Below are 19,713 nucleotides of genomic sequence, written 5' to 3' on the forward strand. Positions count from 1 at the left end.
CGGGTTAAACCACTGAAGCCTCTGTGCTGCAAGGTCAGAAGACCTGCAGTCGTAAGATCAAATCCACGCAATAGAGTGAGCCCGCGTTGCTTGTCCCAGCTCCCGCCAACCTAGCAGTTCGAAAGGATGCAAAATGCAAAAAATGTGAGTAAATAAATAGGTACCACTTCAGTGGGAAGGTAAACTGCATTCCGTGTCTAGTCACGCTGGCCATGTGACCACGGAGGATTTTCTGCGGACAAATGCTAGCTCTATGGGTTGGAAACGGAGATGAGCACCACCGCCTAGAGTTGGACATGACTGGACAAATTGTCAAGGGGAACCTTTACCTTTTAATACACAGGACTGTACTGCAAGTCAACACAGGACTTTTCTCCATTCCATGATACAATCCTTCACTTTTTCTCCTCTGTAACATACGACCTACAGAAACATTTTGGGTAAGTAAATGAAACTTGTTCATTGAATTACATCTTTTTTATTTTTAATATACCAACAAAGGTATATTATTCATGTTCTCGGTTTGTACTGCAAGTCTAGAAAGAGGAAAATAGGAACTTGTTTCAAATTGATTGTAGAAATCAAATTATCATTATCTTGCAAAGGAAATTTTTAAAAACCCTTTGTATATGAAGGGTAAGCTGGCTGAATAGCTCAATGGTTCAGGTATCTGGCCACAAAACCAGAGGTTGGGAGATCAATTCCCCACTGTGCCTCCTGCAAATAAAGCTGGCCATGGAAAAACTGCACTGTCTCAGAAGAAGGAAATGATAAAACACTTCTGTGTATTCTCTTTCCTAGAAAACCCTGAAAAATGGCTCTCCATAAGTCAGAACTGACTTGATGGCACATCATCATTATTATATGAAGGGTGGGAGGGAGCACCTCAATATGGATCCATATTTAGAAACACATACATGATTGTGAAGTAAATGAACAACCAGAGATGCTTCAGGTTTTAGATGATTTTTTTATTCTCAGTGTTTCGCAACGGTGAGAATTTTTTCTTTTTTTGTAAAAAAATGCCTGTGCTGTAATAATATGGAGAATGAACAGACAGCTGTTTACATCGCTCCGAAATCCCCTGCTGAATACCAAATCTTAACCATTTTACACCAACACCCCCTTCCCCTCCCCCGGTCCACTCCAAATCGCAAAGATGGATCATAATGAAGCGAACCTTTTCAGGAACCAAAAAACAGTAACACACATTTATTTTGGCAGCTCTATGACGTATCTCCAGGAAAACGGATTTTCTGTCACAAAACCTAGAAACAGAAAACATGGCTGATTTTCAGGGCTGTTCTTCAGCAATTAAGAGGAATGGTTTGATGGAGTCTTGTGCTTCACAAGAACAAAATCTCACCCTCTTCCCAGAAGAATTAGCAGACACCTTCCATTAATACCACCACCACCACAGGTTCCCACCAAGACACAATGTCTACCAAAATCTTCCTGTCGGGCTCCAGCTTGTATTGAGAAGTGCTGCATGGCAAATGAGGAATTTTTTTTTTTAAAAAACTATTTGTCTTAAAAGATCTCAACACAAAGAATTGCAATCATTATTCACAGTTTCTACATCATATTGATGCTGAATATTCATAGGAAATACAGCCTGAACACAAAGAAAGGAACCAAATTTCATGATTTTTTTTAAAGCTGACAATACTTGAGAGTCAGTTTTCAATCACTGGTAAAGATCTGCTTTCACAGATTACCACAAAATGTTTCATTTTGGCTTTCAGAGGAAAACTCAAGTCAGTGGCTTTATTTCATACATAAACACAGCTAGCTGGAAACTAAGGTACTCATAAACATATCATTTCAATTAGTATCTGCCAGAAATTCAGTCATGTTGAAGTCTATAACCATTCCAGAATAGTATTACCGTTTTGGCACTTTACCAGAGAATGATAGCCCCTACTGGTTCCCTATTTAAGGCAGACCTACAATACATTTCAGAAACAAACTGTTTTATTCAAGTGATGTCACCACAAAATCTGCTTGTGAAATTCTTCTCAACCATCAGGAACGTGAGGCAAGAATATTCCTATTTGAGCCATACTACCATGTTTCCCTGAAAATAAGACAGGGTCTTATATTAATTTTTGCTCCCAAAAACTCATTGGGGCTTATTTTCAGGGGATGTTTTATTTTACAGTCATGTTATCATCTTCTGGTTGCTGCACAGTGCTACACAATGGTGGAGGACAGGGTTTCACTTAACTAGGGCTTATTTTTGGAGTAGGGCTTATATTACGAGCATCCTGAAGAATCATAGTGAGGCTTATTTTCAGGGAAACAGGGTAGATAGACACTGCCCATCAGGACCCATCAGAGACAGAACTGCAGTTAAGCACCAGCTAAACTTCTCACACACAGTATTGTCCACTGGACTGCTCTAGAGAAAACACCAGATCCTTCAAAAACATACACACATCACTGGCATTAAAAGCTCACTCAAAGACATCAAACACAACATTTCTCGATGCATGTCCCACCTTTCCAACCACTTTCCACATACTAAGCTAAATGTGAAACTGAGGTGTTCTTTACATTTTCCTGTGGAAGGCCATGTCAGACCTCAAATTACTCCTTAAAATGCGGCTAGAATTTTCGCATATGTTAAATGTCTTCCAGCAACAGAGAGGGAGAGAGAGATGCCTCAGCAACCTGGTATATTCACTTTTCATTCTGCAGTTGTTTTCTGGCCATCCCAGCAATGTTAAAGGGCTAGATATTATCCATGCAGTTAGGGCAGAATGTGGTGCAAAAAAGTAGTCCAGAACTACTTTTCTCCAAATTGGCAGGTGTGCATATCCACACCCAATCTGTCCCAACCAGATTGGTAGTAGAACATTCCTTAGTCACACAGAAGCAACCGCTAAGTGCTAGCAACTTATACTAGTCAACTAGCATTTAAGCTGGTCCTTGACTTTCTTCTGAAACTAAGCTGCATGGTTTTGTTCTACAAAGCATGCACTTTTTGCCTAGCCCAAGGACAGTGGTTTAAAAATAGATATGATCTCTGGGCAAGGGGAGAAATCCGTATGAAATTGAGAAAGTATGATCTATCACAGCAGGAATTGAATTTACCTCCTTATGCGAAGCACTTAATTATAACACATTATGTAGCAAGGAAGCCAAATCAATATGATGCACTGAATTGTGATTTCTAGTTTCCCAGGTGTCACCATATTTTACTCTGAAGTTGCTGGAGTACTGAGGGTTACGTCTTCATAATATTTGTTGCTCCCTGCCAAGTGTCTTCTGGGAGGTCTTGACATTCGTTGTTCAGGGACGAAGGATTTCTGGCTTATTTTATTACCATACGAATATACTTCAAATTAGTTGCCTGCCCTCTCAGTCTCCCACATTGTTTTGTTTACTCAAAAGAAGGCGGGTCCTCCAAAATGTTTCTTTCCAGTCCTACAACTGTGAGGAAGACCAATGTAGTCCAAGAAAAATCTATTCTATTGTTTGGGTGGTATTTAACCACATAAATCTGCAGTGAAATTGAAGTAAATATTTGGTGTGTTATGTGAGACAGATGTTTAAAAGAGTGAAGATACATACATGCATTATTTTGATAACAGACCCAGAACCCAGTTGCTGGTCAAGCACAACCTCCATGCTGAACTTTGCACCCAGTGTCAACTGAATTCTGTACTGCATAGATAATTAAAAACTTACAAAAATAAATATTAACATTTCCCCCCTCCAAAAAAAAACACCCCCAAATTACTGAACAGCAGCGAACTTCAGCAGTGGCCCCACTTTCACATTTGACAAACTTGGAAATGGACTGCCCCCGATACTGCTTTCATTGACTACAGTTGTCACTTTTAAACTGCACACTGAACATAATCCCTGAGAAGCTTTCTTCATTTTCAGCCCCTTTTCTGTTGGCAAGCAGCTCTTTATTAGAGAATGATCCTGAGGCTGAGGGATCAAGCAATGAATCCTTTTGTTCATCTCTACATGAATATATTACTCTAATAGCCATTTCAGTTTTGGGTCTGTTAAACTGTATGTTCAGTCCCTGGGAAAGTGTTCTTCAGAAGAGGTATTTTCCAGTTTTGATTTCACATCCTTTTCCATAGTATATCACAGCCACGGAATTACTAGTTTCTTCCTAGGGGGAAAAAACAAAACAAAAATATGTTTACACACAAGAAACAAAACAGAAACATTCCCCAATGAGCACTGTTGTAAGTGGAGTGCCCAGCTGGGAAAGAAATATTTTTCACGGATTCTACCCAAATGAGGTTTGTCTGTGCATCTGGCAAGACTGGTCTTTGTACAGATCTCTGTTTGCAAAAACAGCCCTATGCTGGTTATCTATGGTGAGTACAAATCAACTTCAAGTGTGAAATCAAGTAAGCTTTTGCAAACTCAAATTCTTCATTTTGGGTCAAAAAGCTGTGTTTGCAAAGCTTCTTGAGCCTCATCCATACTGTGGTGTAGTCCTTCATCATTCTGCATTTTCTCTGGGGCAGTCTATTTGTGAATGTGAATAGATAATCTGGCGTTTGTGTCCACACATGGAGATAATGTTCATTGTTGGATGTACTGGATCATTCTAATTCTGTCTACACACACACCTGGAACTATTTTTCTGAAATGCTTCTGCAAACACAGATTACGGTCTCCTTTTGCCTGTCCACTTCGACCTTTTCCCTTCACTCTTTCCTCCCTTCTCTTGTTTCATTCACCCAGTATTCTCAAATCTTGATCTTTTTGCTGCATGCAATGCTTTCTAATTTTAATTTAGCTTTATTTTTCATTTGTGTGATATGGTGCAAAACTGATAGCATTGGAAAACAAAAAAAGCAGAATGCAGAAACTGCTGATATCCCAAGAAAGCTAAATAGGAATGCAGTAAGCTTTGGAGGGGTGCAGACTAACCAGCAGAAACAAACCCATAAGGAAACATCATCAAATGACACCCCTCCACACAAATTGCTGGGATCAGCATGCATCAGCACAGTACTGCAGTCCACATGAGCGGAGCATGAATTGGAGCAAATCAGAGCAAAAATACACCTCCTGAAAAGCAGCGCTTGGGTCCCTCTCTGGCTCTATTAATAGCACTTTCACCTAGCATTGTGTGAACACTGGGATGCAGTACTGGCAACATGAGCACAGAGAAAGCCGAATAAATGCTCAGTGTGGATGGGCCCTCAATGTGTTCCAAATCGAGGTGCTGTATATGAGCAGGCAGGATAGTAATACCTGTGGTTACCTTTGTAAGGCTAATGTCTCCAAATGTCCTGTCTGGTGGCTGTTCATGAACAGATTCATTGAACTCCAAATCGGAGCACTTTTAAGAGTGCAAGATCAGTCACAAAGGGGTGTGTGTGTTTTAATGATGCTGATCAAACCGTACAATCCTACTTGTGCAGGCTTACTTTTATTTATTTAGTAGATTTAATCCTCTGTCCTTTGAAGCAGCTTCTATTGTTCTGTGCTCTTCTGAGAAACAAGATAGATATTAATCTTGACCACCCCTTGCGCTTCTAGGTCGCATCCCAGGAAGATCCTTGCTATAACATCTGAATTGCAGTGTAAGAACACGTGTGCAGAGTAGCAAAAAAGAAACAAGTGTCTTTCCAATATCTTCTTCCCTCCTCAAATGACATTAGCAATCAAATAGCCCAACTATGCTTGAAGCTAAAGGACAGCTGACTATTTCTAGTTTCAAAACCAGTCTGTTTCAACACCATTCCCCTACTTCTGACTGGATAACAGACTGGAACACACCCCACTACTTGCTGTTAGGCACTTGCAGTGTGTTCTGTGTCAGACTCAAACTTGCCAAGGTCTTCGTTGACTGAAAAGAGCAGACACCGCATCCAGCCTAGTTTCTCCTTTTGGTGACCAACACTTTCTGGATTTCCACATAGTTCAGCAGTCTTAATAAGGTTAAAGCCTTATTGCAGCCAGGGTGGATAAAATTAAATGATTTTTAAAAAAAAAAATCAGATTGATTTAAATCACAATTTATATTTTTTGAAAAATTAATTTTTAAAATTTAAACTGTCAAACAAATCTGATTTCATAAAGTTTAAATCATGTTTTAAACTATGATTTAAATCAATTTGATCCTGATGGCAGATACTCCAAGCATGCTAACGAAATTGGTGACAGACACAAAGAGCTTTAAGATGTTACACGTGTGCTTAAAGACAGGTAAAACTGTAGAAGAGAAGTAGAAGAGACAGTGGCCATGGTTCATTTGCTCCACAGACCTATAAAGGACTGCCAAATCCAGTCCAAGCAATGGAAAGAAGACAGCAAGAATGCCAGGGAAGCACATTTCCTGTTTGTAAGGCAACCAGCCTAAAACAAAGCATTTTCGTTTCTCAAAAGAAGCTCAAGAAGCTTTTAGGAGCTTATAATCAATATCCTGCTCATCCCTGATCTAGGCCTTCTTAGTCAGATTTTGGGTGTTATAACTCTAGCAGGGTAGGATTTGCTCAGCTCCTCCACGTCCTAGCTTACGGAAGACAACAGACAGACGGAGACACTCTTCAAATCATCAGGAAACAAAATGCATACTGGAACCTGAAGATTAAGCTGAAAAGAGGAGGTGAAAAAAGTTGAGCGTGTTTTATACTGTCAGAATGATTTGTCTTGTATACAATTCTATGCACACGTAACTGAATAAGAAGCGGTTGTTTCATTGCAAGCTAAAGTCCATGAACTGAGGAAAAAGGCGGTGGCAGCATTTCCTAAGCCCAAAAAGTCCTGACTCAATCCTTCTAAAGGACTCAGGAAGTATGATTCAAGCATGAGGGCAAGCACAAACGTCTCCCTGCAGAAGTCCTTACAGGGGAAGGCCAAGGATCCACTGAGTGCATCAGAGTTCTTACAAGCAGACTAGGATTTACTAGGATGAGTTGCACATAATTTTCTGCTTTACACACACACACACACACGCACATCTCCTGGACAAAATACTCTCGCCTTCATGAAGATTGTTAGTAAAGGAGGAGATTAGGGAGCCCTGTTACCTGAGGCTGCATGAAATGTGCTCCAAAGAGGAGAGAATAATTTAACTTAACACCTTTAGCATAGAAAAGAGAATGCTGAAGAGCAATATGATAGTCATCTTCCATGTATGTAAACAGCTGTCACATGGAAGATGGAGAAGGCTGGGTGGTTGTTGTCGTTTTTGTGGCCCTAGAGCGGTGGCTCCCAACCCTTGGTAACCCAGATGTTCTTGGACTACAATTTCCAGAAGCCTTCACTACTAGCTGTGCTGACCAGGGTTTCTGCAAGTTGCAGTCCAAGAATGCCTGGGTTACCCAACAGTGCTGGGAACCACTGCCCTAGAAGACAGGACCAGAAGTAATGGATTCAAGTTACAAGAAAGGAGATTTCAACTAAACATTCGAAAATGTATTGCGAGCCAATCCACAGTGGAATCAAATGCCTCAAGGGTAATAATGGACTCTTCTTCACTGGAGAGTCTTTAAGCAGAGGCTGGATGGCTACCCATCAGGGATGCTTTAGCTGTGGATTCCCTTGCACTCGCAAAGAGGCTGGACTCAGTGATCTTTGGGGTCCCTTTCAGTGCTACTTTTTTTTCAGATTTTATGAAACAGTTCATGGAAGCAGAATCTCCTGGTAAGACTGACATTGAGAGCAAGATTCCTCTCATGGGAGTGCTGTCCCTCCCACCCTCTGCTGACAAAGAAGTGCAAACACCACCTATATTCCCCCTCCCAGGAAGAGAGGACCACCCGGAACAGACCCAGGGATCGTAGGAGAGAAGTTAAAAGGAACGACTGTTAGCGAAAGCGGGAACGTTTTGGCAGGAACGAAACGACAGCCCCGGGTAGAGGCAGGGCTTGTACATATAAAAAGGGGAAACAGGAACCTGCCTCGTGGTTGGGAATGGATCTGGTTGGAAGATCCATGGACGGGGAAGGTGGAAAAACTAAGAGTCCCAAAGGAGGAGGTGGATGAGAGAAGGGAGGAATGAGAGTACCCCTAAACCATATTATTGGGGAGACCGAGAGACAAAAGAGTGGAGAAGAAAGTTAAGGGAAGAGAAGGAAAAGGTGGAACGGGAGGAGAGAAAGATTAGAATGGCGGATGATGCAGATACAGCAGAGGGGTCCCTTGGAAGACTTTGGACAGAGGATTCCTCCTCACGAGACCAGGTCTGGACCGACGACCGGGATGAAGATACAGTCCCCTTACTGGAAGGGGGGGCAGGACAGTTATTGAACTCAGACTTTGCTCTGGACTGGCCGGGTCCCTGGAACACTCAGGAATGTAACCCCTTTAAGGCTGAAGACTTGGAAGCCCCCATCTAACCAGCTGTTAGAGGGAGGAAATGGTTGGAATACCTTGGTTAACACAGGTTATTTGTTAAACAATCCAATAAACGTTACTCCTATTTCCAAACCAAAGAAGTCTGTCAATTTATTTGAAGAAAAATTGGAGCCTGAACACGAACCCTCATATACATATATTCCTGTCCCAGCAATTTCTGGTTTTCCATGACTATCTGTTTTATGTTAGTTCACTCACCAACACAGACATCTGAGCAGCAGACCTGGCTGTTGGTTCTCTGACTGATGGCCAGGAATTTGGCTGAAAACACGATCGCTTCAGTTCTGTGGAAATTCTTCCCTGAGAAGTTTCAGATTATTTCCCTATTTAGAGACAACTTTTTTGTTGTTCTGTTAAACTATTAGCATCCAGCTGCTTGAACATGTTTGTTTGTATGATGCTTGTTCTGCTGCTTAAAATCAAATATTTTTATTTACTATCTAGTGTACTGAATCATGGACACAACAGAACAACAACAAAAACGGGCGATGTGGGTAAGACAGTTAAGGACTTGAGAAGAATGGTTTATTTTTCATTTTGAACACCACTCCCTTCAGAGGTAATTTTTTTCCCCAGAAGCACGACTCTTCCTTTACTTGGTATTATCTCATATGAAATCCCCTTCCTTAAAAGATCTTATCAGTTTTACAGCTGATTTACATAATGGCTCAAATTACCTTTTTTAACACAGCCAGAAGGCAAATGGTGTGACACTCACTAACCTCTTTTATAGGATTTGTCTTGCTTTTCACGTTGTTTGAGGGTGTTACAACTGTATTGGGTTGAGTCAATTTCCGGACTGTTAAATTATTGTTATTATTATAATAGCAATATGCTGTCAAGTTAATAGGTTAGTGCAGCAGTTCCCAACCTAGGGTCCCCCAATGTACTTGGACAGCAATTCCCAGAAGCCTTCACCACTACCTGTGCTGGCCAGGATTTTGGGAGTTGCAGTCTGATAACATTTGGGGACCCAAGATTGGGAACCATTGGATTAGTTTATGTGAGAACATGCTCAGAGTAATGGCACAGTTCAACAACCAACCATTAACATGGCATTCTGTGCTTTATTTCAGTGACTTGATAGCAAGCACCAGTTTAGTAACGAAATTCCTCTCTTAAACTGCCAGCAATTGTTCCTCCTGTAAGACACGATCTAAATGTTACATTTGAGTTATTCTTCAGGATAAAACATATCCACTTCAAAACAAAATACAGTATATCCACTTATGCCTGCACTTCACAAATGTTTCTAATCTCTAAGCCTGAAAAGAATCCAGATCTGTGGGTGGCTAGCAGACAAATTAAGCTAACAACTAGCTAGATAAGAATCTGTGCACGTGGACACATGCACAAACATACACACACTCAAAAAAACAAAAAGGCTGAGCAGATTTGGTTGGTTCCCCCTCTTTTATGTTTCATTATACAGAAAGGAATTTTTGCTTTTTAATTTTACGTTTGTCTGTATCAATTCCAAAATAGATCTGGTGTTTAGATACGACTTCAGGGTTGTTATCTGTGGCACTGTGAGGTTTAATACATCTAACACTGGCAGCTGTTTAATTAGAGTTTTAATAGTAGCCGACAATTTGAAACTGAGGGCAGATTTCAAATTGGTAGTGGTGGTCCTCCCAGTTATACATCTGTTTACGAAGATAATTTTTATTTGAGGATATTGCTGTAACAGGAAGGAAAAGTAAGTATTACAAATGTACTGTATTTCTTTTCCTATAATGACAACCTTTCTTTTGTAGATTCTTCTGCTTCCTGCAACAAACTTGCAGTAAAGCTTTCAGTTATAGGTACATTTGTTTAGAAGTAGTAGCAGATTGTAATATTCATGTCAGTGACTTCATATCATTCACAATTTATACAGTATATTTATATGGATTCTTATTAAACTGGTGCATCAGGTAATCACCAGAAGATGGAGAATTACACAAGGACAAATGTTTGAGGCCATTGGAGTCCTATAATTTGAAGAAACAAAGTTATGGCATGCATGCTACTGTTACCGGATCACTTAAAAATTACAAAAAAACCCTCATGTAATTCTGGGTGGGGTGAATTTGATTTGAGTCACAATTTATATTTTAAAAATGGGATTTTTTGACAATTTATATAAAATTTGATTTTTTAAAAAATTGTGATTTAAATCAATTCAATTTTCTAAAAAAAACATTGATTCTGATCCACTCTGATTCTGTGTAATTTGTAATGCATGAAAGTGTTCCCCCCCCTAACTTTGAGACATGGGTGTGGTGACTCCCAGGTCATGAATATTAATAAGCTATTTGCATGTACCAATGAGAGTGCTGGAGAGGCGGAGTCACGATATATAAGCATCTCTGCAGGAAGGGGAGACAGGATTGAGGACTGGAATTGGGAGTCTGTAGGAGAGAGAGGGTTGGCCATTTGTTTGTTTATTTGTTTCTTTCTTTATTTATTAGATTTATACCCACCACCACCATCTGGCAACCAGGCCACTCTAGACGGCTAACAATAATATAAACAGCAATATTAAAACACAATAAAAAATAAAATAATAGAATGGATGAAGTTGGATATTTGGTTAACAGTTAAAAACATTGATTGTATCTTCATCACCTGTAATAATAAACAACTTTTATTTGGTTCTATTTAAAATGACACATTGCCTGGACCTTTATTATTAATAATACATACTGTTGATGCAATCAACAGTATGGCAGCTGAAAGACATGTTGCTTGTGCCTTTGTTTGGTGAAACAACCAAGGGACAATGGGCAATTTGATAATACATACTTTTTTGATACTGTAGTCAAAGTATTATAATAAGAGTTATCTTTCTTTTAATCCTAGAATCTGATAATGGAGAAAGGCCACCATCATCTGTCCAATCCTAGGGCCACCCTGTATCTTTGAAGTCAGAGTAATCTTTTTATATCCATCCTAAAAAAGCACAAAAGCACCCCCCAAAAAACATTTAAGAACAACAACCTAAGTATGAATATTAACTTTACTAAAGAAAAAAGTATCAGCAAACCTCAGATTTACTTGAAACCCACATAAATCTATTTTCCTTTTGAGAATATTTAATCCCAGAAACAGTTTACTTATCCATATAGGTGTAATATTTTAAGTGACATACATAACTGACTCTTCAGGCGAAATGAAAAAAAAATCGCCCCTTGAAAAGGTATTGCTTGGGTTTTCACTAGCCAAAATGAAGATTTCTTCATTAGGTTCTATCTATGATAGCTTGTTGTTTGCATGAAAGTAAACCCTGATGGAAGACCTGTGATAATTTCTATAAACATTTTTTTTCCTGTACAGGAAGGGGGCTGAGTACAGAACTTGTGGAAATCTGGAAATAGCTGTTAACACTAGCAGTTAAGCTAAACTGTGAACAAGCTGAGGGAAGAGAGAGAGAGCAAGACAGAAAAGACTAGGACAAAGGGTAAGGAAAAAAAAACAGGTTTATGTGAGACGGAAATGCTTGTTGGGTGCATAAGTGTTTTTCGTCGGATCACATCAGGTCAAGCAAAGTCCACTAACGTGTTTAATGTTCATGGTGGTTTTAAGTGACATCTTGAACTTCAGTAACCTTCTAGATTATCTTTATTTGTTGTTCTGCAGTACAGAGTGGCACTTTCCCCTCTCTTTAATAAGTACTTAATCGTGAGGTGTTCATATATATTACCTGGCTACATACCTGTGCTGTCTTACTTTATCTATAAACATCCAGCTCTGTTTATTTACTGTATAATATTAATTGCATAACTAACTTTCAAAGAAGATTTTTATTGATGATGTAGTTTGAATGAATATTGGACTGATTTGCATGGGGACTGAGAGTGTAACTTCTATTTTCATACACTTGGAAAAAGTATGTGTAAGTTTTTCTTGATTCCTTGCCAAGCTGATAAAGGCAACTTAGGCTAGTACTAGTGCCTAACAAGGATAGACAGTTGAGCTGGAGCCCACAGGAGAACATATCAGGCCAGTACCTAGGCATAATATAGTCCCGAGATCATCCTTCCTGTTGCTCAAATGGAACTGAGAATCACATATGGAGAGCAAATCCTTCGTGGCAGGTCTCTTGTCTGCAGAAGAAGCTAACTGTAGATGCCCAAGAAAACATGGAAGAAACCTTGAAGAACAGAGTGACAAACACAAGACTGACCTGCATGGGAACCACCAAAGTTGCCAATAATTCCTTTTAATCAGGTACATCTTCAGGTCCACCTAAATGGTGACCGTATTGAAAAAGTTCTTACATTCATCAGTGGGTCCAGACAAAGTTCACGGAGTTTTCAAGCTCGGCGCATCATTGTTAGCCAACAATGCTCTTGTTTTGGTTCTTGTAAAGCAATTAAAACCTTCCAGAGCCTTTAGAATATAGTGTATATAAGTTCAAGACTAAGTCAAGAAAGGGATGCTTTGCTGTGTTTCCTCCTTCAATAAGCCAATGCAGAGAGTTTCTGGGAACACACACACTCTGAGCCCAATTGATCTTGAGAATCAATTTGGGCAGACTTCACATGTGTGTCCAGTTCAATGTACAACGTTCCGCATTTCGGTTCCCATCAATCTGTATGTTAGAAAAAGGCAGATGTAAGCCTCAAGTCCAGCATGGCTATGATTCCAAACACAAATTCTATTCTTTTACCCATGCAAGAACCAAGATCAAACTCAAAGTTAAGGACAACTAGGTAAAATAAATGGTTCTTTGTCATGAAAACCCAGCATAGGCCAACTGTCTACTTCCAATGAAGTTCGTGTGCTGGGTGTGATGGGTGTGATGATGATGGGCACCTCCTGAAATTCAGAGCCATTTGACCTCTGTACATGGCTACTATGGTGAATACACTTGGTAGATTTCTCCTCCATCAAAGAATAACCAGGAATGGTTGTCAAGACAACTTGGATTTGCAGTAAGTAATCCTTTCTAGTTGGCCTTTATGAAAATTAGAAATCAATTTATGATTAGAGATGCGGGTATTCGTATTCGAATATCCCCTCATAGGTGCAGACAATGAGGGTCCGCAGAGCCTTCGTATCTCTCCATTGTTCATGATGGATTAGCCACTCTGTGACCTGGCAGAGAGGCTCATCATCCCACCTTCTGCCAGGATTGGCTAATTTATCATGAGCAACGGTGTGATAGGAAGGCTCTGTGCAGCCGGTGGCGGCAGCAGAATCGTGAGTGGTCGGTCTAACCCCAGGGGGGTGGACCCTCGTTATCTGCACCCGCGGGGGGATATTCATATACGAATACCCCATCTCTACTTATGACACGCATTCTTTACTCACTGATTATGTTATTAGGATACTTATAGGGGTTGATGCACTGGATATTAGTAAGAACTGTTGCGATCAAAGGTTAATTGAATTAAGGATAACTTCGCTTTGAAATATATCTTTTCTCTGCTGTAACTGTCTTAGTAGAAATTCTAAAATGGAATGCCATGCTGTGTCTATGCTGCACGTTACTGTCATAGTTACTTGGTGCACACATTACCAGCAATATGCTGGAACCACTTCCTGCGGCCCTTTAGGAAAGTGTGTTGGCAAAACCATGTGCTAGTAACTGTGAGCTGCTTCCTAGTGAAGGTTTCCTCCGGAGTACACCCTAGATCACTTCCTGCTCATAATATAAGCTGTAGCAGAATTTAATGTATATGTAAATCTGCCAAGCACAGATATCACAAACAGGTTGAAATAGTCTATTTGCATTCAGTGCTATACTCGTTTGTGTAAATTCCACAAAAGAAAACCAAGAAACCTCATGGAAGGATAGTCCTCAATCTAGATTTAGTTTCAGTGTAATGTTCTAGCACACGCGCACACATACACACACAACTGCAACACAAACAAACAACAAAACAAAAACAAAACATCAGCATTGTAAATATTCCACATTCACAACAGAAACAACCTCACTATACCTTTATTTCCCAAGCTGTGACATCCAGGCCCCTCAAAATAATCAGAACCATCTCTGGGCTGCACGTTTCCAAAAATGCTTAGTAAGGGCTTTGTTTGATTAAAGGGTGTTTGGTGTGTCCTTACACAGGGGGCAAAAGCAGGCGTCTTCCAGAGGTCACTTGGAACAAGGGCTGATCACTGTCGGTGTAGGGGGGTAAACTAAAGCCACATTCACGCGCTCGTTACCATTCTTCGGACAGATGATCTCAGTTAATCCCTCTGGCCTGGGCTGACTCAGTAACTCTCCTAGGAGAAACAAGAGAGATAGGCAGTGTTCAGTTTCAGATCTTGATTTGCAAGTAAGATACATTCAAAGTTGGATACAGGGAAACGGCAGTGAAAATGGCCTTAACTATTTGAAGAGCCATCATGTAACACACAAACACTGCTCAACAGGAATTCGACTTTGGAAGAAATATAGCTGAAAGATGACAAACGATTCTTGACAAATGTGAATGTCTGTCATTTGCTTTCCCCCTTCTCATCACTTGTCCCCTCCAGACAAATAGGGAGACTTGAGACATGTATATTAATATACCGTATTTTTCGCACCATAAGACACACTTTTCCCCCACAAAACAGGGGGGTGGAAAGTCTGTGCATCTTATGGAGCGAAGAAAACAGATTATATTTTCCTGTTTTCTTCTCCTAAAAAATTGGTGCGTCTTATGGAAAGGTGCGTCTTATGGTGCGAAAAATACGGTGTGTGCTTTCAGAGTGCTTCTATCAAAATTCCTAGTCATATCAAAATAATGTTCCTGATATATGAATTAAATTAATGGAGAAAATGGTATGTCAACATGAATGCTTAAATTTACTACTTCAAATGTATGCCAGCACTATTAGGACAAATTATAATTCCATAATATTGTGCAAGATTTAGATTTCACCATTATTCTTCATCAGGCTAGGTGGCAAGATAAAATAAGACAAAATAGTTGGGGAATTATACTTAATAGCTGAAAGATATTGCTGCTCCCACACCCATGTATTCTGTAGTTCTTTTACATTTTGTTTTGTGACTAGAACTAACTCAGATGGCTCACGAGAGAGCAAGTTTCCAAGTTCCTCAGAATACTGAGGGTTTCGCCGTGAAATGGAAAAGCACTACTTGAAACATTAAATGAGAAAGTGAACCATGTTAGGGTCCAAACTGGGTCGTCTCTCAGCAAATAAAAAAGTACTTCAGTCATGTAAAGAAAAAGTGAGGTTTAGGGATTATTGGATTAGGACACGGAAGTTTTTTGAGTCTTTACTGAGTCATGAAATTTAAGGATAAGTGAAGACAAAGGAAAGGTTAAGTCAAAGAGCCATGACAGTGGGGCAACAGCAGTCTGTGGGCAATCTTGGCTACCTGCTACCATTAGTGAAGTTAAATTGTCAGTAAGTTCAATAAGTAAGGGCACAGCTAAATGTCATAATGCTCCTGTTTTTGTGTTGAGTTCACTATGCTTTAAATCGATTTTAAAATATCCAACTACATAGCGCACAGCTAAGCATGCAATTTTGAGGGGGGGGAAAGTAGGTTTTAAAAAACCCCATAAGGGGGTTTGTGATATGCCTTGATTTTTTAAACTTCTTTTGGCATGTGTGAACTCTTGTGTCTGAGTAAATAGTGTCTGTGGGGATCTGGTGGGGTTTGCCAAAAACAGGTGTCAAGTATAAGGAAGTGATTTTGGACTGCGGAATACCCTGCAGTCCAAACGCTTCTTTCCCACCCCCGCCTGTTTCTATTTGAACGCTGCATCGATCTATCGCTATGCCAGTTCAAAACTTATATGAATATTTAAAAATGTGAGGAGATGGGGATAGGCTGTTGCTGCTGACACTATTACCCCCTGCAGCTGCACTGAAACTTAGGATTCTTGTCCCCACAATTTCCGGGAGAGCTGAGACTACCTCCTCTGCCATGGAGCGAGGGTGGCTTCAAATCCTGCTGGGGAACCTGCACTGCTCAGCTTCCCTCTCTGGATTGATGCCACGTCTTTGAAATTCCCCTGAACCTACACCCTCCCCTCCCCCTGGCTCTGCAGAGTTCCTGAACTGGGAGGAAGCCAGCTTCCGTGAGGATGCACACACTGACACAACATGTGACCTTATATTGATTTCTTTTAAAAAGCTGAATTAAAGCTCCCAATTTAATTCAACAGTATAGTCGCACCCTAAATTCAGCAAATTAATTCAGAACAGACAAAAATAGTTATTTTACATATTGTATAGTTAACACAGAACTGTTAAATGATGATTGGCCAGTATCTGAGACAGATTAAAGCAGAACAAGGCAAATTATCTGAGAGTTGTCTGCTAAAGGCTATTAGCCATCATAGCTAAGTAACACTTTCAGGCTTAGTGTACATCTAAATACCAGGAGCAAACAACAGGACAGGAACCACGCCTGTTGACTTCCCAGAAGCTAGTTTGATCCAAAACGCCTGGTAGTGTTTAATATTAATCTCTCTTGAGTAACATCTGCAAGTCTCAAATTTCATTTGCAGCCCTGAAAGCTCCTCTTCCTTTTTAGAAGAGGAGAGCTAACAAGCACCAGACCTCTACAACAGAAACTTGTCTGCATGCAACTCTTTCCTGAACTAAGCAATAATCCCTTAGTCTTTACTTCCAACCTATTCCCTGGCACGGCTTCTGGCAGCACCAACTGTTTCACACTTTTCCAACTAAGAGGATGTCAGATTCTCCCAAGTGAAAAATGCTTCAGCCCAAAGATGATTGCACTGCAAAGGTAATTATTACAAATTTAATAGGAGGAAGGAAACAAAATCCCATATTTTAGTAAAATGGGAAGTGGGCATGTTCTAGTACCATCATTAAATATTGAAGCTTTGTGATTCCCTTATACAGCTGTGCCCCGTTTTACAACTACCCCGTTTAATGACGAATCCGCTTGACGGTGAGGTTTTTGTGATCGCAGAACGATGATTCCAATGGGCAAAAACCACTTTGCGATGATCGGTTCCCTGCTTCAGGAACCGATTTTTGCTTTACAACGATCAAAAACAGTTGATTGTCGGGTTTCAAAATGGCCACCAGCTGTATAAGAAAATGGCCACCAGCTGTATAAGAAAATGCCCCCTCCCCGCTGTGCTTAGGGACGGATTCCTCACTGCACAGGAATGGAAAATGGCCGCCCCTATGGAGGATCTTCGCTGGACTGTGAGTTTTCAGCCCATTGGAACACATTGAAAGGTTTTCAATGCATTTCAATGGGCTTTTAAAATTTTGCTTTATGACTTTTTCGCTCTACAGCGATTTCGCTGGAATGAATTAACGTTGTTAAGCGAGGCACCACTGTACTAAGACGACTGCTTTCTCTTGCTTTGCATAAGAAGTTAGCAAATTGCTTATCAATTTCCTCACATCATACTCAAGGGATCTCTCACTATCCTAGGATATATGTATGTCCACATCTGAAGGCTACATTTGATTTTAGCAGTTCGGACAAGTTGTTGTGCATCCTTCTGCTCCACAACAGTGCTGATTAAACCCTGTTTGATTAACCTCCAGAAGATGAATATTTAAACCCACTGAACACATGATCGTTTGAGCTGACTCACACTAGTGACCCATCCAGTCTTGGAGAATGAAGAGGCTTAAGAAGAAAAGATAAACAAATGAATAGTGCTTGTCCATGTTTCTGTAGAATACAGCTGGGAGTGATGGGCCTCAAAATCACTCATCTGCCATGAAATTAAAGGAGGGTCTAGGACACATTCAACACTCTCCTACACCTGCTGGCTGCAGAGAAAAGGACATTTCTGGATGAGGTGGCATCAAGGGGGAAAGTACTTTCTAAGGGAATTTTGTTCATTCATCCTTTCTACCCTAGAATTCCCAATGTAAAAGTCAACATTCAAGAAGTACATACAGAAGCATTTTGCACTATATAGTGAGATTAGACCATATTATACAAGCTTGGTTTGGAGATGGAAATTTTTCATCTTAATAAAAATCAGTGGCTAATAATAAGTCATAATAGCATTAGTAAAAGACAGGAACTCTCACGTTGATCCATGTGTTTTAAGGAGAGAAAATTGCTTTATCAAATTTTCTGTGCTAAATAGGTCAGAGAAACAACCTCCACAATTCCTCGCTGAAAGCCACAACTTCTTGGCTCAGTTGAACCACAATTAAAAAAACACACTGATCAGAAAGGATGGAAAAATGTGCAACATCCCTTTATTTTCCCTCTATTTTCTGTGTTATTTTAAAAATAATCACAATTATACGCTGTCAAGCCAATTCTGACTTATGGTGATTCTTCTCAGCATTTTCCATTTGAAGAGCATACTCAGAAGTAGTTTACTACTTCCCTTCTTCTGGGGGCATCCTGGGACTCTGCAGCTTGCTCAAGACCGCACAGGGTGGCTCTTTCTCCTGGGAGGCATGCTGGGAAATCTAACTCTCAACCTCTGGCTCCACAGCTGGATACTTACTTACTTACTTACTTACTTACTTACTTACTTACTTACTTACTTACTTACTTACTTACTTACTTACTTACTTACTTACTTACTTACTTACTTAACTTCACTCACTGAGCTATCCAACCAGCTCATTTTTTATTAGAACCATTGTTGCTTTAGAGTTATTCCAAAGAGACATCTTAGGGAGGATGACTGAGGAGGTGGGCGTAGTGAAGCCACCGCTTGAAGGGAGAATGAAAATGGCAATAGTTCCCTTTCTGAGGGAAAACTCACTCTTCCTCAGTAAAATCCAATTTTATCCCCATCACCTCCAACTCCCAGAGCCCATTTAAGGGATTGTTGGGAGGGGGAGTGAATTTTGAAGCTGGCTGCCCAGATGCAAGTACAACCATCAGATTAAATATTAGGTTAGAATTATATACTGAAAATCTGTTTTTAATGTGTTTTCTTTATGCCATTAAAATGCCTTTTCGTGTAAATGTTGCAAGGGTTACTTAGCTATTGTAAAAGGAGGTCAAGACTTGAAAAAAGTTGGGAAACACTGCTTTAGTAATTCTGCATCTTCTCTCATGGTCATAATAAACTGGCTTTGCAAACAAGCCGAGAAAGATAAATTCATTATAACCTCTGTGCTGCCCATGCCTAAGACTTGTTTTCATACTATCTTTTGAGAATCTTCCAAAGATGAAGACCAACTTTATATGTTTACTACGTTTCTCAAGGTTTACAAGAGTCACAGGACTGCATGCTTACTGTGTCAGAGCTAATGCAAGAGACATCTCTTTGAAAATTTCTCCAGGGATAACTGTGCTTAGCGGGAGGGGCCACATAAGCCACTCCAAGTTAATCCTCCATTTGCACTCAGAAACTAGTTTTGCTCCAAATGTGAACTTATAAATGCATTCTGGAAACTAAATTATCCATGACAGGCTGGAAGCCCATAGTTTTCCATTAA

At 40.1% G+C, this 19,713-nt stretch overlaps 1 protein-coding gene across 7 annotated transcripts in view; it reads right to left on the reverse strand.

The window, feature by feature from the left end:
• Positions 1–19,713, reverse strand: part of MFHAS1 (multifunctional ROCO family signaling regulator 1) — a 59,245-nt gene that overhangs the window by 10,594 nt on the left and 28,938 nt on the right. Inside the window, exons 2-4 of one of the 7 annotated variants that reach the window (XR_013541336.1) lie at positions 14,506–14,565; positions 12,515–12,922; positions 951–4,135 (exon numbers count right to left, since the gene is read on the reverse strand). The exons of 1 other annotated variant lie outside the window; for it this stretch is intronic. Coding sequence is in view for 2 of the 6 variants with exons in the window: in XM_078384793.1 (XP_078240919.1) it covers positions 14,435–14,565 (131 nt within the window). In the remaining 4 variants the exon portion in view is untranslated. Of the gene's footprint in view, positions 1–950; positions 4,136–12,514; positions 12,923–14,279; positions 14,566–19,713 lie in introns of those variants that run through there. 5 more of the 7 variants (XR_013541334.1, XR_013541332.1, XR_013541333.1 and 2 more) reach the window with 5 other exon arrangements.

The sequence above is a fragment of the Pogona vitticeps genome, chromosome 2, assembly GCF_051106095.1.
Source record: "Pogona vitticeps strain Pit_001003342236 chromosome 2, PviZW2.1, whole genome shotgun sequence".
Classification (NCBI taxonomy): domain Eukaryota; kingdom Metazoa; phylum Chordata; class Lepidosauria; order Squamata; family Agamidae; genus Pogona; species Pogona vitticeps.